At 33.3% G+C, this 20,835-nt stretch overlaps 1 protein-coding gene across 1 annotated transcript in view; it reads right to left on the reverse strand.

Annotated features, from left to right (window-relative positions):
• The window catches only part of LOC145674340 (uncharacterized), a 321,553-nt gene that overhangs the window by 1,507 nt on the left and 299,211 nt on the right, over nt 1-20,835 (reverse strand). The window contains exon 5 of the mRNA XM_081744274.1: nt 11,276-11,468. Coding sequence (XP_081600400.1) covers nt 11,276-11,468 — 193 coding nt within the window. The remainder of the gene's footprint in view (nt 1-11,275; nt 11,469-20,835) is intronic.

The following is a 20,835-nucleotide window of genomic DNA, read 5'->3' on the forward strand; positions in this document are numbered from 1 at the left end:
AACAACTTTGCTATACAGAGAGAGAAATGTTAACAATGTTGAATGCATACACATCTTTGATTTCATTTTAGGTCTTTAATTTATATGGAGAATTATTTTTCTTCGATTTTATTAGTTTGATTTTACTAACTTCTTTTACAAATCTACCTTCAATGTCTTTTATTGTAAAAATTAGATTTTATGGTTAATAATTTTATATTTAATAATCAAAATTAATTTTAAGTAATATTGAATTCCTAATATAATGCAGATTCATTTTGTTTTTTTTAAAAAAAGAGCAAGGGGCATTTACTATACTTGAAGAAAAAATCAATAAAATCGCATATTATTTAAAATTCCAGTTTATTTCAAAGAAGAAAGAAAAATAATTTCCCATATAAATCAAAGGACTAAAAAATGATGGTAAAGGTACTTAACACCGTTAATCTTTAAGCATTAAATATAGGGTTTTGGAGGAAGATTTTGTTCGTTTTCCGATTTAGTCCTTAGTGCTGGATATAGAAGGTAAAAACTAGGGGGGCAGACTGAGCCTAGACTATAATAGGTATATCATGAGTTTAGTACAAACTTCCAAAAATATATAAATAACAGCTTAAATGATTTTTGCCACTTAAAAGAGCTATGGGGCCTAGGTCTTCGTCCCTGGGCTAGATACGCCTCTGTTCCAAAGAGAGAGAGAGAGAGAGAGAGAGAGAGAGAGAGAGAGAGAGAGAGAGAACAGAAAAAGAAGATTAAAAATGCAATGTTCTAGTGTTCCAAACAACAGTTCTTATATCACTTGTTCAATCAGATTTTTCACCTTTTTCGAAACATTGTAAAATTTAAAGAATACTCTTTTACAATATTTCAATTCTCCATAATTTTCTAACACAGTGAAACAGATAAAAGTGGTTGATGTGCCAAAAAATATGTAAGCAAGTTAATTATTAGCTCCAACGTTTTGTGATTGCTCAATTGTTAAATAATAATCACTATTTTGTGAAGATTTCATTGGTAAATATTATCAATTATGCAGAGAGACTGTTAAAAATCTTCTTTGATTTTCATAATACATATATTGTAAACGGTGAACATGGAAATTGATAAATTTTCTTAAAGAGAATTAAGACATTGAATTTTCTCTTGCCCTTTGAGGGAAAGAGAATATTATTTCGGTCAAAAATATTTATGGCAATGTCATATGCTAAAAGAAAGAAAAAGGAAATATTATACTTGCGTATCCAAGTAGAAGTGATGTTGGGTCAGCTTAGTGGGATTACTAGTCAATTGGCTTAACTGTTGATAAGACAGTCAAAATTATCCTTCTGTAAAATCTTCAACATTATTGATCGCTAGATCATTTTATCGCAACTTTATCTAAACAAATAAAATAATGTTGTATGTTATGAAATTATATTTTGACTCAACGTGTGCAGGATCTATGGAAAAGCGAGTGGTTTGACCAAGGGCATTTTGCTTATTGTTGCTGACAAAGCTGTGATTAATGATTTCAGAGCAGATATTATCTCCAAGATATTGCTTTCTTTGGATATGATGACACAATGAGTTGAGACTAACTGCTTTCAGATCTCTGCTCAAATACATTGCAGCATATTCTTATAACGAAAGACAAACATCTTAGCCTGTCAGTCCACGCTAATAGATGTCTCTACTTCTACTATAATTTGCTACGCAATAGTTTAAGTCAACACAATGTTTATAATGCAGTGTTGCCACACTTGGTACAATTGTACCAAATTCAACCCTTTTTGTCATTCATCGGCCCGTTGGTACCACGCTGGCATTTTCAGCCCGTTTTGTCAAAAAGTTGGTATAATTCTATTCAATTCAGCACCATTTAACAAATACTTGTCACATTTTCAAAAGTGTCAGTATTATGTGTATGTGCGCTGCACTAGTTAGAAATAATACCATTATCACTTAAAATTATTAATGTGTTGTGACGTCTTTCAGGAAAGGTTGTAGGACCCTGGACCGATTTCACATTTTTTGCAAATGTTAGTTTACTTCTTACAATCTATTATCCTCCTTCGGTCGTGGAATAAGCAAGAATAAGGTGCAATAATTTATATTTTAGTATTTTATTATAACATACTGTTTACCACGGACTCAGATGATTGATTTGTTCCTCGTTTTATACATCTTTTTCATATGTGGCCATAATAAAGTTTTGGTTTATTGGTCACTTTGAAACAGAGGCATGTTTGGTTTCCTTACAATACATACCGAAGGTGATAACTGTTTTCCCTTTTAATTTGCGGCCACTTTATACTTTCCATATGTGAGGAAAGTTTCATCTGCTTCCACGGTTGTTCGGGGTCTTCCTATTTGGATGCTATTAAAAAGTAATTTTTAAAAAGAGCACTTTCTTGATTTGGACTCTTGGAAGAGGGAAGTCTTCAAGAACTTTACCTCTTTTAGTTTCGTGTTATAGGATCATGTATTACACTGGTATAAAATAAAATAAAACAAAATTCAGTCCTTTTTGCTTCAATTTGGTACTATTTTTCAGCCCACTCAGAGTTAGGACTGTGGCAACACTGTTATAATGAGATCCTTGAATATTTGCATTAGTATGGTATGTAGCTTGGAGTGCTTTCTGTATAAATTATATATATAGGGTGCACCAAAAATATGGGGTCATAGACTAACTCCGTTATGAGTAGAGATACGAGAAAATGGTAAGAGAGGAAAGTTGTTGGAAGTAAGTGGTTTTCAATCTCAAATGGTGGATCTTTTTCAATCACACCAGCGTTTGAACTTCAGACTGGTAAGGTGCCCTATGTTAAATAATAATAATAATAAAACAACGTTGCCAATTCAGCATGCTGTTGCCTTGGACCCTTACCATACTAACAATACAGCATTATTAAAGAGGGGATTTGAATTGTTCTAGATTACTCTCACATAACAATGTTCAAGTTACACATGCCATTTTTGCATGGTCTTATGCTTTGTTCGACCACACTGCTCAACTGGCAATGCTACTTTTTTTTTTATTTAACATAGGGTGCCTTACCAGTGTAGAGTCCAAGTGGCTGGTGCAATTGGAAAAATTCCACCCTATGTTAAAATGTAAACAAGTAGAGATCTTAATTAAACACGATTTTAACTTATTGTGTACAGCAGGCTGAAGATGCGGGAGGAACAAATATTAAATTTTCAAACAAAATCTTCGTTGTGCCATAACTAAAAGTAGGAAAGGTGCACTGTTTGGCAAGTGACAACTTATGAAATGAAAGTCTATGTTTAACGTTTCTATGGTTATACCAAATTGACTAAAGGAAAAAGGAATAAAACAAAATCTTTAAGTTTTACGTTCCACGATTACTCTGTGTAGGCAAAAGATACAGTGACGATGAGAATGAATTAAATTATAGAATGAAGAAAGTGGAAAGAGACGGTAGAACACCGAGAAAACCCACGCACACACTGTTTGTTATCCATAAAGTTCACTTGACGCGAGCTAGGACCGAACCGGATCTCCCCACGTACCAGAGGTGAACGCCGTACCACTGAGCCCCCGCAGACCTATATTGATTAAAGGAGGAACGATAATTTCAAGTGAACAGTTATATAAAGAAGTTGATGCAGTCAGAATGAGAAAAGAGGAAGCGGAATAACCTTGAGAAAACCCTTGAACACAAATTTTGTCCCATACTTTCACATGGCCAGGTATGTCTTGCGCCGCTCTATCACTGACCCACCACATCCTCTTGTGAAAAGAAATGAAGCGACATTGGGATATCTTTCAATCAGGAGTTGTACAAAAATGACGACCTCTGTTTGAAAAATCCCGAGACTGGGATGCATTCTCATTAATAATAACCTAAAAGGTTCAGTAAGTAAGTTCTGGATTTCTAAATAACAAGAACAAAAGGGACAACCAGTGTCCAGTTATTAAGAAACTACTTCTTTGAAACAATGTTTTACGTAGTGTAATTTCTTTCTCATTGTCAGTATAGACCTAATCTTCCTTGGTGCAGTCGATCTTACTGAGAGAGGTGTTTGAATGAAACTTTCTTTGGAAGTTGTTAGAAATTTTCTAGAAAACTTAATGACTTCATCTGACAAAGTAAAAAAATCCAAAGAAGAGGAAACACTTTCCTTTTTTCATTTTTTGTCCTATACGTAGCGTTTCCGCGAATGGAGAAGAGTGTTAAAATGATCGAACTTCCAACCCTTTTCGTTCGTCCACAATGGGAGGAATTCCAATCAAAATGTCAATTTCTGCGTCAGGTTCTCTTTTGACCACTCCAGAATCACAGAGCGTTCAGCTCAACAAAAGGCAACGAAAAATCTCGTCTTATCGATTCTTTTCAGCACATTCTAACCCTTCTAACTCTTATAACAAACCGATAAAGTGACACAATTTGAGAAAATTCAAGTTCTTTTTCTCGTTTCTTCCTAAGAACTTGCTTAGCTCTGAACCCCCATTGAATCCCTCTCTAAAGCTATCACTAACTGTTCATATACTGTGTGTTGTAGGGATGAGAGAACATGTGCGAAGAATCTCCAGTCATTCTCCAAGTTTCAACCATTAGTTACCAAACGTTGAACACGGAAAGTGGCTTAACTGCAGAAAAGATGGTTCTCCTGAGAATTTCTCTATACATTAGCGAAGTATAAATGTCTGCAATACTCTTTCTTGTTGAAGGACATTCACCTGTACTATCAAATCCTGATATATTTTTTTTTCATTTTCTTTTCGGCAATTTCATCTTTAACTTAAAATAGGGGTGCACGATGGTTCTATACTAATGAAAGTGCTCAGAATCATAGATTTAATTCCATGTTGGTTTTTGTATGCAAGAGGTACCAGTTTCGTTTGTTACGGACGATCATCGAGTGTATTAGTCCGGACTGTCAGATAGTATCACTACACTAGTGTAAGAGCCCAAACTAGTTGATTGACTGAAGTGGTTTGGTTGATCGAGTTTCAGCACCGAGACTATACTAGACAGGAACTATTAATTTAAAGTAAGATCCGAATTACTCTCGCGTTTGTATTCCAGGCAAATACTTCCATTAGGAACCAACCCTATATGAAACGCACAGAAACGACGTACATTAGTCACTAGCCAGACAAGAGGTATAATATTGTCCAGATAGCAAGTAAAGCAATAATTCAGAAAAACATATTTTATTATTTTTACTTTTTATTTAACTCCTAAGATATTATTTATAATTGCAAGGTAGCTCCTAAGGCAGCCGACCGAGTATTATTTTTCTTACCACAGAAGAAGATTTTCCTTACAAAATAAATTTTCTTCATTTTAGAGATACAGAGCACTCATTTGGGTGCAAGAGATCCCTAGTTCGGTTCCCGACCACGCGAGTTTGTGGTGGACATCATTGTGTCCGTGGGTTTTCTCGTGTTTCTCCCACTTCTATCCCCATTCTCATTTTACTAATTCTTTAATAATCTTTCTTCTTTAGTATAAAGGACATAACCGCGAGAGGTAAAACCAGAAATTTCATTTTATTATATTTATTGTTGTCAATGAAAAATAATTGAACATTACTGTTGGTATTTACCACGAGGTGCTGTTGACTTCCAGAAAACACAGATTGATAGATATTGCTTTCCACCAATTTTTCCAATAACCTATGAATGATATCTATAGACAAAAGTATTGCTGCTAAAGTTGGGTATCAGTAATAAAACTGATTTGAAGTAACAAAAGGAGATTGAAACTTTGGATTATGTGCCCCTAGTGTATTTTAGATGGTAAGGAAACTCGGAGTACCCCCCATTATGTTTCATTTTCATTTTTCATTTCCCTTTACTATGGTTGGTACCGAGCTCCTTCGTGGCTAAGCGGTTAGCGTACGCGCCTTTGGCGTGGGAGACCCGGCTTCGATTCCCGGTGGGAGCTCATGTGGTTCGGATTCCACGTTAATCAGTAGGTCCACGTCTCATATAGCCTCGCTGCTGAACGGGACGTTAAACTCAAAATCAACTCAACTCAACTATGGTTGGTACCTTATGTTTCATGATCCCAGCGCACCCATTGGAGAACGAAGTACATAATCAGAATATGTCTCGTTAACACACACACACAAAAACAGAAAAAAAAACTGATGTCCTACCAATCACTAGTTGGAATGATTTTGATTGAGTTCACTAATACTGCTCGAAACAAACGTGCAATTTTTAGAGAGGCTCCTAACACATTTACGAAGAGGAGTAATGGTTTACCCATCTTCAATTATATTTAAGAAGTGTACGGGCATATTCAGTGCCAGCACGGGAGCATTAAGGCAAACTTAATCAGGATATGTCTTATTCATGAAAGGCTGTTGTCCTCCTACCAGTTAATCACTGGTTTAAGTTGAGTTCACTAATACGTCTTCCATTTCCCGAGAGTTTCCTAACACCCTTACGAGGAGGAGTAATGAGTTACTCATCTCCAGTTATATGTAGTAAATGTACCAGCATCATTTTAATATTCCATGTATGTGCCAGTGACGTTTGTTCATGCCATCTAAACGTGGATTAAGGGCTTCGAGGGTATACTACCTGCTCTTTCCTTCAGTGTAAAACTTGTAACTACGTCGACAATAGAACGTAAGGTGCTCTAAAGGAATCGTATCTAAAATATGAGATTCTATCTAAACGACTGAGTTTGTGATATGAAATGCAAGTCAACTTCTTCATATTTTATAAAATCTTGATGTAACTATTTTCAAATCGTTCAATGTAAATTTGTAAGAATTATATTTTTATTTAGTATAAGTTGTACCATTAACCTCATTATGGTGTATTAATGATCACCCGGTTCACTACCGTACCCTATATTAGGAGGTGACCCAACACCACAATATACCAAATTCTGAGAATTTAACAAAAATCGGGCAGAATACAATCCAAGCCGGCAGCTTCCTTAAATTGCGAAGGGGCTAGTGCTCAGCCTTGCTTACTTCACTTAAGACAGAGGTACTATGTGCTTTAGAAGAACCAATGACATATACTGTACAACTAAGCCCATTTGAGAGAGAGAGAGAGAGAGAGACGAACCTATCCTTGCTCGGGCAGGGGACTGCAATCATGCTCTGTAAACTAAAGGAAACGGATAATAATTTATCTGACAAATGCGGCTTGACGAAATGAAAATGAAATGAAATCTTTCAGTTTAACGTCCCATGATTATGCTCTTTAGGCTAAGGGAGATGATGATTAAGGCAAATGAGGAAACGGGAGTACCTAGTGATGTTCAGTGGGTATATTCCCAGTGGGAAGGAAAATAGAAAATGGGAATGTTCCGGAGTTTTTCCCCTGGTATATTAATTCCCCGGGAGGAAATTTATGTCCATTTATTTTATTTTATTTTCCAAATTATAAGAATCATGTGACTTATTACTTTATTTTAATTTATTATCATTTACTTCTAGGTTTTAAATAATTTGGAGGTTTAAAAAAAATAAAATTCGCTCATTGTACTTTATATAACTAATTAATAATATGATTTTTAAAGTTTTATTTCCATTTTCACTATAAAGTAACGAAGTACTAATTTACAAATGATGAAAAAGAACCAGTTTGTAAAGTAATGTAGAAATCAAGATGAAATATCATAAATACACCCCGAACCACCGTTAGTAATAGACGTCGGTCTAGAGACAGCAGACTTCTCAAATTTCTGAATAGGTGCACAGACTTCTCTTATATGTGAATTAATGCATGAAATTTCGAGAAATAGGTAGAAAGAAACGTCGTGTGTGGCAATGTTACGTGCAAAAGTATTCTAAAGATAAGTCAGTATCTTGCAAATATTGCGAACATAAATACGTTTGCGCAAATGTTGATAAAATGGTGAGACAGGTGTTTTCTGACAGTTATCCAACCTAATTATTTTAATAATATTTAAAAATTTAATATGTTTACAATATCAGTAGTAGGATCAAGTTTAGAAAATTCTCTTTACATAAATTTAAACAGTTAGAGGTGTAACAGTATGTAACAGTGTGTAACATCCTATACCAAATGTTTTTTCCAACATATTTACTTGCATAAAACATATTGTAATGAAATATACATTTATGCGTACTCTCTCTATATAGTAGAATATTAATAAAATAACATAATACCGTGAAGAATATACATTTTAAAGAATCTTCTGGAGACAACAATAATAAATATACTGTAATAAAAAGAAAATGTAATTTTCAAATCTTAATATAATAATACAGTGCAATTTTCTTTGTATTTGTACATAAATTTCCGGAATATTTCAATTTTGGGGAATCTTCACGGGAATATTCCCGAAAAATATTTTCCCTTGAAATTGTCCATCACTAGGAGTATCCCGAGAAAATCCACAGACATGGTGTAGCTTACCACAAACTTAATTAGCCTGTGATCGAACCAAGGACCCCACACACCAAAGGTCTATCACTGAACCAACGTGCCTACCGCAGTTGTGCTAAAAGCAACCGAATGATAATGCATTATGATGACAGTAGTTTCAAGTCTCATATAGTCTCGGAGCTGAAAAGAAAGGAAAAACTTCTAGAAACAAACAAACAATAAAAAGAAAAGGGTTTATCCTTCCAGCGCTAGAAGTTATAGTGTGTTTATTTAGGAAATATGACATATACAGTGGACTTAATTCTACTGTTTGTCATTTTGGGCATATTTCATCTTTAAGATTTCTATCTGAAACTTCTTTCAGAGCTTAAAATATTTACATCCAAATAATGTAAATAATTCTTACAATGTTAAGAAAAAAATCAATATTCATATTTCCATGTACAGTTCTCATAACTTAATTAATAGAAGTTGATTCTCTTGTGCTCTGAACGCCCTTATCGTGAAAGAACACACAGTTATTTCGTTTTTCAGTTTATGCCCTTCTTGGGAATGAAATACGCGTAATTGTGCCTTATTGTAAAATATTTATTATTCAGCAGAAAAGTCAATTAATGTAAGAAAATAGTATTAGTGATCCATTCATCTGTATTGAAAAATACAGAAATCCGGAAAGGTATAAACATCTGTTACATTCTCTATGTAATACGAATTCTTTAGCCAGCATTTTTTCTTCCTCTCGAAACTGGAAATAAACTTTTTTTAAATAAAAATACATTTTTGATAAAGGGAAAAGAAAAATTCAATCTCGCCGTTACATTGGTTTTGGTTGGACACCTTTATTCTTCTCCGCACGTTAATTTTATATCTATATGTATGTATAAATGTGAAAATTTCGACCAGCAAAGGCATTAACCTAACTTCGGAAGTTACAACCATTAACCAAGTCATTCGTAGGTGTGAAAGGAGGAAAAGGAAAACGAAGAGAAAAGTATTGATTAAGGTCTGGAATCAGCAGAAAGGAAAAAAAAAGTAGAATTTGATTCGATAACAATCCTTTCGTTTCTTGATTTATCTTAACTGCAAAGGGTTATTCGCTCCCCAAGCATCCTCCCCCATTTGCCTGTTATTCGGAATAGGATTTGTGGTTATAGCCGTCTAGGAAAGGTAGTTGTTTTCTTCGTTTTAAGGAGAACCGTCTGTTGAGAAATGAAATGAATAGCTGCAACTATGCTGAAGGACTGAAAAGGGGAAGCTCTGAAAAGGAGCGAGGAACATGAACAGAAAATGGGATGAACCAAAGAGAAGTAAAAGGGATCTCGAAGTAGTGGGGTCATAGTAGTAATATCAGCAGCAAAAGTAGTGGTTGTGGTAATAGTAGTAATAATAATTCTACGAGCTCTGGAATTCTGAAATTGCTTCACTTTTCCACTTCTAGCAATATATACGCGTATAAGCACTTCTAGTTATATATGCTTATGAAAATCTGTGATATGAGAAACGTTATAGGAGAATTCTAATCTATTTAGAAAAAGAACAGAATCCATGAAATGGTGAATTAAGAGTATGTGTCATCATAAGAAACAAATTACATAAATTCTTTCAATTGTATTATCTTGTAATGTGATGTGATGAGACATCTTGCAATATGTAGTGTAAATAACCTTATTGGTTTATATAGAAGCTTAAGAGAAATTTCGTTGCCTTTTAAAGAAAATATTACAATGATTTTTTGAGATTGAACTTGAGAGAACAAGGAGAGAAAAAAAATCATACAAGGTGCAAATAAGTAAAAAAAATGAAAGTTTTCTTGTTGTTATGAGATTATCTCGCAATGCAGTGTAAGAGAGTTTATTCTTCTTCTTCTTCTTCTTCTTTTTTTTTTTTGTAGACAGTTAAGAAAAGTTCTAATTTTTAAAAAGTTATGTTTAAAAGAAACTATGACAATAAGTTTTCTGGAATAGAAGTTAGGAAAACGAGCAGAGAAAGACAAAGAAGTTTCAAGATATTCCAGTTGCAGACATGTAAGAAATTAAAAATTTTCTTCTATTGTGTGATTATAATCGTTATTATTTCTAATATTATATTGAAAATATGAAGAACTTAGTTTGTTTTCCAAATTAGCTTTTTATGATATATTTTTTGAAAAACCTTTCTTAAAAAGAAAGAAAAATATCGCATCATCCTCGTCGCAAATTTGTGAATATGTGCGAATGTCAGAATTAAATGAAAATTGCTAACACTAACTCAACATTCAGATGAAACGACGTTTTAAGCTTTTAAACGACGTTTTAAGCTTTTATTTTTTCTGCAGTGTATGAAACAGAGTAATGTATTACGTATAAAGTACATTTTGTGGAGCAAAGATAGCAGTGTATTGTGTATATATAAAGCATCTTTCATGAAAGAAATCGGTATATTTCATTGAAGTAAGCGGTGTATTGTATATAGAATATCTTTTGTGAAAGGAAATTGTGAATTTCATATACAGTTCGTATTTTATGAACGAAAATGTTGTATTGTACATAGATATCTTTTATGAAAGAAACTGTGTATTACATTTAGAGTATCTTTCATGAAAGAAAACTGCGTATTCTATATAATACAATTTTCTTTATTAAATAGTATATTTTATTAAAGAAAACGGTGTATTGTATTTAGAGTATTTTCAAGTAAACAAAGATAGATTTGTATTGCATAGAAAATACTTACTATGAAGCCAATAAATTAATGGCCTTAAGTATTCCTTATCACAAAGATAATGTTATCCTTTGTGTGATTGAAATATACAGTAACCAGCGATTACTAATACCCGGTTACCAATACGCAGTGAATCAAAACAATTACTATTTAGACAGCAGCAAACACTTATCTTATGCTAGATAAATACTTATGTCAGAACGTAAAACAAGCAATCTAAGTCTTATTATTGAAAAAAAAGTTCAAAAGGATTGGGTAACTCACCTTCAGTAGTCACAGCACGACTCCTGACGAGATCAGTCTTGTTACCAACGAGAATAACAGCCTTGGTGCTGACAGAATCATTTTTCCAAAGGTACTGCAACGTTTCTTCGGCGCAGAGAAGGCTCGCCCTGTCCGCAATGGAGTATACGACGACGTAAGCGTGGGGCTCGTACGTTGATATGCAATTTTCAGGCTGTGAACGAGAAAGTCGACGGCGCTGGTATGAGTTCTAGCAGTCAGTTCTTATGTAGTGTAACCCCTTATTCCCCCCAACAATCATTCCTAATTTAATATATTAGTAATTAATACTTTATTAAATTACAGAATCTAGTATGGTTTAAGAATTAAGGCATTAATACGTATATTAATTACTCAATGAATGAATGAATGAATGAATGATTATAATTTAATGGGAGCGTCAGCAGCGAGGTTCTTTGCCCCCGTCACGATTTAATTTCTCAATGAATTTCTAAATAATGCACTATGCTACGCAGTAACAAATTTTGATTTTTGGAGTTAACCAATAGATCTAAGCTCGCGATGCGCTATTGCCATTTTATTTTTAGGAAAATTTGATTTGAGTGGGCAAATATTGAGATATATTTTCATTTCATAGACAACAGTATGTCGGCCGCACCGAATTCTAACATTATAGCACTAGCAACGCCACAGTAAGCAAATTGGGGAATGTCAATTTGGTTGCAGCTCAAAATAGCGAGCTTTTGTATTAACACAAATATATATTCGCATTTGTTATGCCGTAAAGTTTAGTTAGTCACTGTACATAATTGATTGGGATCAAAGTAATATTTTCAGTTGTCAGAAACACGTGCACTAGGACCAACATTTATATATATATATAAAATCATGTAGAGAAAAGAAATAGGGAGGCAAAACATCTAACTCCCACAAGAGTGAGGAAAAATTTGTCTTTTCTCCTTTTGTGGGGCTGCTCTGCACATACAATGTTTCCACAAGAATTATCCGATTTCACAAAGTAAGATTGTTTACTTGAATGAAGACAGAACCTGGCGAAAAATAAATAAATAAATGTATTTGGGAACAGTTGGAGCCAGTTGCAAGTTGTCGGTGTACGTGGTTCATACTGTTACCAGCAGGAATCTTCCAGGTGTAGCTAGTTAGCTAGTTTGCTCTTTAAATATCCTGTATGCATCGAGTCGAGATGTCGATAATACTAAAAGAAAAGCCTTTAATATTCATCTTTGTTACAACTGTCTCTCGTCAAGAGTACAGCATTTCACCTCCTGCAGCTCAGAATAATTGAGTTTGCTTACTATATAGGCGTATGCCGTGTGTGCAGTAGAGGCCACATTCAGGGACGTACGCAGGGGCTGGGTCCTGGTGGTCCAGAACTTCCCTCCCCCGAAATTTCGACTTTTGTGTAAATTTAGCCTAATTTTCGGGGCAAGTTTAGGAATTTACACATAAAATATCCTCAAATTGAATTTGGACCCCTCCCGAAAAAAATTCCTGCGTACGCTACTGGGGAACATTTGTGAAAGGAAACTAAGAAGTTTGTATCCCTAAACGTATTTTACTCCAAATTTACCCCAAAATTTTGTGTGCAAGCATGTAAAAGATATAACCTTGTGAAATCGGTTCATTCTTTTTTTTTTTTGAAAAATCTTGTACAAAAGTGTGTAACATTTCAAATACAAATAGATTCTACTATTTCGTTCAGAATGCTTCTACGTTTCAATTTTAGTGGATAATTTCATAGCATTCGTAGGTTGTTAAAATTATTCTTTCACCATTGGAAATATTATTATTTTAGAAAAAAGAAAAGAGAACGGAAACTCATATGTTATTACAAGCTTTAATAAAACGTATCCAGCTTGAGTGGGATATCTTAAGCTTTTAATGATGTTCAGCACATGCTCGAAAAATCACACGAACACATCACACATATAAAAAGTATATTATATATGTAGGGAGGGGATAGATGCAGCATTGACGTAAGCATGGAAAACCCAGATGTTGGAAAAAACAGATGAAGATAAACTATGGCTTATGGCATCTCTTTCCGTCTCTCTCTCTCTCTCTCAAACTCTTCTGGTAATCCAATTTAGCAATCTTACTACCTATGAGGGAAAGCATTTCACTTGTAAAGAGGTCATTTATTCATCCCACCCTCCAACTCTCTCTTTCTCTCGGAACCTGTCATAACATCTTTCAACTCAAGGAGTAACAAGGAGAAACACTGATACAGCCGAGAGATAGAACGTATGATAAAAATAGGTTAAAACCCTTTTTAAAACACGGCTTCGATCACGAGAGAGACTGTTGTGCAAGAGACTGCGTTAATGCTGAAAAAGTTGCTCTAGTATTCTCAACATACAAGAAATAAAAAATGGAAGAAAAATCTCTAGACAGGTTGTAAACAGGTGACACGCATTAAGACAACGAGCACACAAAATAAAATAGTCACCCTGGAAGATGTCTACACACAAGATATTCAGTAATTAAATGGGTAATCTCATTGGAGTGAAAACATTGGGCAACTAAATGTGAAGTTTTGCAATAGCAATTACTTTAATGAGAAACACTAAAAAAAAGGAAGAAAAGATAGAAAGAAAGAACTTGGAAGCATAACTCGTATATAAAACGAATAAATTAGACACTCGTGGAGGTCGTCCAATTCAGCAGGGTCATTTCAGATTTTGCTTGAAGAGAATACAATTCTTCACAATAAGTAGAGTTTCACGTTTCTCATTAGTTCAAGATATACAGTATATACTTGACTTCGTTTGTTTGGAGGTTAGCAACTACTTTCAACACCTAGGCCTCACAGGGCCAGGACATACAACTTAATCTGGAGTCCGAACCACATACGAAATTACGAATAAATAACTCTTTTACGAAATTTTCGTTGCTTACCGAGTGAGTGTAAGCTAGTGGATAGGGTTCTTGCTTTGAAATTGCGAGATCCTGGATTTCAATCCGGTCAGGATTCCAATCCTGACTGAATTTTTTAAAGGGTTTTCTCTCAGTTCTATCCATCAAATGTCGGGACAATACCTTTAAGTGTAGGTACTTCCTGACTTCTACGTTGTTGTAAATTGTTAATTTGTCTATCGCAATTGGCTCCGCTGGCTGTATTTGAAAGTTTGTTAAATGTATGAGTTATATTTAACGTTTTTTTGCTAGTTTTTAGTTCGAAAAATTGAGTTGTTCGTTTTTTCTTAAAAAAAGTGATTTCACTCTCAAAGGAAATAAGTAAACTTCAGAAAGTTATCCCTTCTATGTACCAGCAATGTATACGTGTCGAAAGATTTATATGTGTCATTGAACGGACAATTTACTTTTAAACCGGTTGTATTATAGTTGGTTTGAAAATATTTATTTGAATAGTTCTATCAACGCAGCTCTTATGAATTCAGGGAAGAAATCTTGCTTTCTGCATTACCCTGTGAGGATATATGTGTGTATGTGTTCCATAAAAAATATTAGAGGGATGCAAAAGACAGCTTCAAGGAGGTAAATCTGTTACATGACTTGACTGAAGAAGTATATACATAGAGATGCTGGTTTGCATTTTTCTAAGTGAACTACAGTAATAGACCTTTTTTTATATATGCCACATAAAAAATTTCTCTCCGATATCTGAGAGTGACATGTTTGACAATCATTCCGATTTACCATTGAAAGCAAGGACTTTTAATATTGAAACTGGCGGTGTTGTAATATCTACCAATATTTGAATATAAGCAAGATAAACATTCATACTTGACATAATCCATACATACTTTCACATCACATGAATACAACAAACTAACAGTACAAAGGTATTCAAACGGGATTTTTACGGTAGAAATGGACCCTTAGTTATTACACTAGTAGTAGATACTGCTATACTTTTTTTTGTCAAAAGGAAACACGGAATATTTAATATGCAAAATCAAATATAAGTTGGCAAACCAGAAAGGATAAGTTAACTAATTTGTGTCTTTCAAGATGCAAGGTGATCAAAAATTAAAATTTCGATTAAATAAGAAAAAAAAAAAAACAGGGTCGTGATGACTGAACAACCCACTCCTACATACGAATGTGGTAGGTTTTGTGTATAACCTAATTGTGAAAATCTCATTCCAATGAGATAAAGCATTCGGAAAATGTGAGGAAAAAAATATAATCCCGACTCAGCTATGGTAGTTTGTCCTAGCTACTAATGCAATCCGACAAGAGTAATTTAAAAAGTGCGAGCGTAATAAGTGATAGTCTCAAAACCAGATCATTTTAAAAAATAGAATCAACTAAAGAAGGTAAAAAAATTCAATATTTATCATAAGGGACGTAGGGACTGCAGTTTATGCCATTGGTATTAAACGGATATGAGACGACAGACGTTACTAAAACACACGACAAAAAGCTTTTAGTATATTCTACACATATGTGTACCCAAGCAGCAGTACCGATACCCACCATGGCCCATGACGCGCCTCCCATTTTTTTTATGTATTCCTCCAAAATCAAATAATGGCTTTCTTTAAGGTTAATCAACGCGTTTTTTTGCTTAGTATTAATATCTCCCCTTTCAACGCATCTCATAATGAATAAAATGCATTCTTATGTTTAAGTAATTATCTAGTAAATATTTCTGTTCTTCCCTCTCCCCCCAATGAACTACAGAAAACTGCTTTGAAGCTTTGAGCAGAATTCAAAAGATCTTTGTTTTACTTCGGAAAGAAAAACTAAAAATTAAGGCATAAAAGCTGCAACCATGGTACCTACAAATCAATTACTACCTCCCTCGTAACACTTTTAATCATTCTCAGGAGGAGAGGCTATTTTCGGTGATAGATGGAAAAATAAAAGTATTAGATTAAAAGTGAGTTAGTTGAAATATTTATCCTTCCCCAATTGCATGTGACCCTCAGCGTGAAAAATGGAAAACTTATAGGGAGTCATCTAGTACCACAAGAATTCTCTGTAACCCTCGGCAATGCGCATACTATCTGTGGATAGTTTCTACCATTTGCAGAGGAGGATACTCTACGAAATTCCCTTGTCGAATAATTATATTACTTTTATTAAATTTTCGGTGATTATTTCTATTCCTCCGTGCTAGCGGGTCCACCGGGTCCAGAGCTCCCTAAAGCATCGTAACTTGGCATGCATTTACCCTCTTTTTTTAAAATAAAACTATACTTATTTTGCAGATAAATGATTGATGTATCCTTGCAGAGATTTGGTATTATATTTCATATGTATTCTTTCTTTTCTTATAAAAAACAAGCATGTTGTATCATTTTTCCTGAGAATATAGGTTATCTCGTCTTTCTCAGCGTGGAATAATACCAATTCAAAACTACACAGACTCAGCGTCTTGTAATATTGGACTCTCTCCCCAACCTTGGACCCCTTCCAACAAAAATTTCTGGGTGCTTACCTGCTCCCTGCAAATTGTCCTCCCCCCATCTAATTTTCAGAAGTTTCACAATGAATGGTTTATTATGTTTCATAAAATGTAACAGGGTTTGGCAGTGCTTTGGAATCCAAAATTAAAGAAAATGTTCGAAGTGATGAATTTACAACCCCTCTTACCCAAACAATATCTCTCGTAATCACGCCCATTAGAGAAGATAAGAGCTAGTTTTAATGCAGTATTATTAGTTTCAGATGAAATTGTAAAATCATTTTAGGCGGAAAATCAAAATAGTTAAAATTCTGTCCTCCCCCCAAAACTATTCATGACGCTCTGTGCATCGTGGTACCCCCCTCTAGGCACTCATGTATCTAGGTATATACATTGGAAATATTTCATAATTTTAGTTAGGTTGCCATTTGTTTTGGGCTACCCACAAATCTCATCTGTCTATCATCTTCATAAATATAATACTCCTTTTACAATAATGTGTTAGTTAATGTAATTTGTATCTCTAGTTGAAAGGCTGAAAAATGTTTCACACATCAGCTCAAATTGTTTCATATTAAATGATTTATTGAGGCCATAATTTGGTGTGTAATTATGTATTTCAGATACTCTTTTACCATCTTTACACTAAAATATTTTAATTTTTCTGTCATATCATTTACAGTTAATATAAATACAATACATGTCGCCCGTAAACTGAATTAATATTAATAATATCGATACATTTTTGGCAGAAGCGTGTCACTAGAACCACCGACTGTATATTTGTATCTAATTGTTATTTCATAGGTGAAAGTGAAGGAGCAAATTTCTCAGGCTTCGGGATATATGAGAATTTAAGTTTATACGATATCTATTGTTCAATGCTTGTTAACAATACAAGCATACAAAACTTGTATTATATAAAATATCAATTGCTAAATTCTTGATAAGAGTGCTCGCACGAGAGTGATTACATATTTTTATTTCGCACGACAATCCCATACTAGAAGTCGATACATATATGCAAAAATTAAATTAAATTAAATTAAAAATCCCACACAGAATCCTTGATGTTGAATATACCCACAGTAGCCAAAATGTCTGGTGGTCGTATATTTTCTTTTCCATCAATCACATACTCAATGAACAAAAATATACATTCATGGCATCAAAAATATCTAAAGAAGGTTGATGCACTTTTGCGGTTCTAATTTGGATAAACAAGTTCTTTTTTTTCCTTCTTCTTTGTCATACGTTGGACAAATACACATGTTATATACAATATCTTAAAGGAAGCTGAAGAAAGGTAAAATAAGGTTTTCTTTTTTTTTTTCAATTAAGAAAGAAAGACCACAGAACACTGTTTATAACTTAAGCTTCTCAGGCGCAGATGCAGAAGATTGAATATTCAAGACATACTGTGACCTTGTAAGCTGAAAGAAACTTGAACAAGGAGATCCCAAAATTCCTCGTCATTGTATACATAAGGCTCAAAATGAACATTTGGGAAATGGCTAGTTTGCGGAAAGAAAAAAAAAAGCGCAATAACTAAGTCCGATAGAACAGAGCAGCCAACCAACATCTGCGCAAAAGTTTTTAATGATCTCCTTTTGTTTACCATGAAAACTCATTTATTGTAAAAACGAAAGAAACCAGACACCTTTCAATGTGTGAGTGCTTAAGATTCATCTCAAAGGTTGCAGGAGCGTTTCAAGTACTGTAAAGGTCATGTATAAAAAGCATGATTCTCTCTTTGAGATTACCACAGAATACATCTACTTTATATATATATATATATATATATATATATATATATATATATATATATATATATATATATATATATATATATATATATAATCCTACAGTAGATGTAGTCGCTGGTAACTTCCAACTAATTTTACTTAATAAGATTAAATGGACTTAGTGAAATGCAATTGTCAAATTTCAAAATGGAAACAATGTGAAAGTAATCATATTTCTTATCAAAATGATAACATTCTTAGGTACTGGAAGTAGTAGGAACACCTGCCTTACTAATTTTATTTTACAACATTATCTAAATATTAAAAGTTAGAGAGTGGTCCTACTTCGTTTGGAGTAATTAACAACTCAGGTTCTCTCTCTAGTGAAAAAAACAGCAGACGATATGCGAAATTATGGAACACTTAGCTTCTTCTTTGAGCACAGAAGCTATATAAACAGAACTCTGCTTAAGGCATTCATTCAAAATATTTGTTAATTTTTTGTCCGAAGCAAGCACCTCCTCTACGTATCAAACAGGTTGCACATACTGAAAAAGTATGTGCTGTGCATTTGCCACTTTGCCGCAGAGGAGCACACGAAATGGATTGAAATGGATTGTACATTTAGGTATAAACTCTTTTTCTGAATATGCGATATTGTCCCGCTTATTATTTTTTTTACAGTTTCAGGCACTTCCATACTAAAATGATACCATTAGACGTTTAATTGTAAAGAAGAGAAATATAATGGCATGCATAGTAATATAATACCTCATCAGACTATTATGTTGTACCAAATAGAAGTGAAAAGCATGATATATTGTAGCTTGGTAATGTTGTCAATTCTATAATAGTAATAGAAAGAAGTTGTTTAAGGTTAATTTTAAAGGGACATAGAAAAATAAAAGGGGAAACATAAAAAGAGAATTATAATGTAATTAAACATAGGTAATGAGTAATAGAGAAAATGACATGCTTTATACTGTCATTGTTTAACATAAATTATATATATGGAAACCTTACGTTGTGATTTTATTAATTAGCTAAGCAAAGTTGTAAAGTGTATAGATTATTAATAATATATTATCATATGATGTTATACTCAAAATCAATTTAAAATATAAAATTATATAAGGTTTGCTTAATTAATAATTTCTTGTACATGATTATTTACTCTTTCTGGTGTAAATGATGTTTTTGTTAGGAAATCTGAATATTTTTTATAATCAAGGTTTATATTATTATTATTATTATTATTATTATTATTATTATTATTATTATTATTATTATTATTATTATTATTTATCGAAAGAAGATGCTTTTATTTAGAACACAATATATATATATCTCAACTTAACTAACCGGGTAAAATAATGAGAAAATGAGTTTTTGGATTACAATTTTACCGAAGCCTTCCATTACTCTTTCCACGTGTATAGCTTAAAAGCAATTATTTGATATTTGGACACGCTAAAATTGCAAAACGTTATTCATTTAAACTTATACAACGCTATAAACACATCTTTTTACAATTGATTTCGCATGAATAATTTCTAACCTCATTTAGTTATGGGATGGTTTGTTATGATATATTTAGCTATAATTCTAATTCAGCCAGTGATCAAAGCATTGTTATTGGGCTGTATGTATTAAAGCCTGTGACAAACATCTTGGCATTTCAGCTAAACGAATAAAATGCAAGCTCTGGTGTGACGTTGCCAAATGATAAAGAGGTGTGACTATGGCTAAGCAGACAAACTACAGGTGACAAGGTGTAGATGTGGATGTGTACAAAATAAACGTGGCAATAGCGCTGGCCTCTCATTTGCTAGCAGCATTTAAAGAGAACTTGGAGCGCAGCCTTCAAATGCTAAGATGTTTGTTACTCCGTTTAAAATGTGAGTTACAGTATTTCTAAATCTAGTCGATTCGATTTGAATGAGGTACAATTTGCATCACTCTATAATTACAGTGAAAGTAGTATTTAACTACAAGTCAACAATTTCTTTCAATTAATACTTTTAAGGATTACTTTTAATTAAAAACATTTTTTTAATATTATATATGCTATGGAATCAGTGAGTATTTGCTCCAAGATGAAATCTACAATTTTCGTGGTTTTAAATTTATAACAATAATATTATTAATACACACACACACACACACACACACAATATATATATATATATATATATATATATATATATATATATATATATATATATATATATATATATATATATATATATATATAAATTTTTAAAAAAGTGGATTATAACTTATTTATATCATTATACATTAAATGGAATTATGCCAATAAGCAACAGTAATTCCATTCTTAATGTTAAACAATTAAGTTTACTTTACACTCCATTTTTAGTTATATATTGAAATGGACAATAAAATGCTTTTAATAGTATATAGAACAAATATATTAA

Source organism: Thermobia domestica, chromosome 2 (assembly GCF_964235325.1).
Source record: "Thermobia domestica chromosome 2, izTheDome1.hap1.1, whole genome shotgun sequence".
NCBI classification, from domain to species: domain Eukaryota; kingdom Metazoa; phylum Arthropoda; class Insecta; order Zygentoma; family Lepismatidae; genus Thermobia; species Thermobia domestica.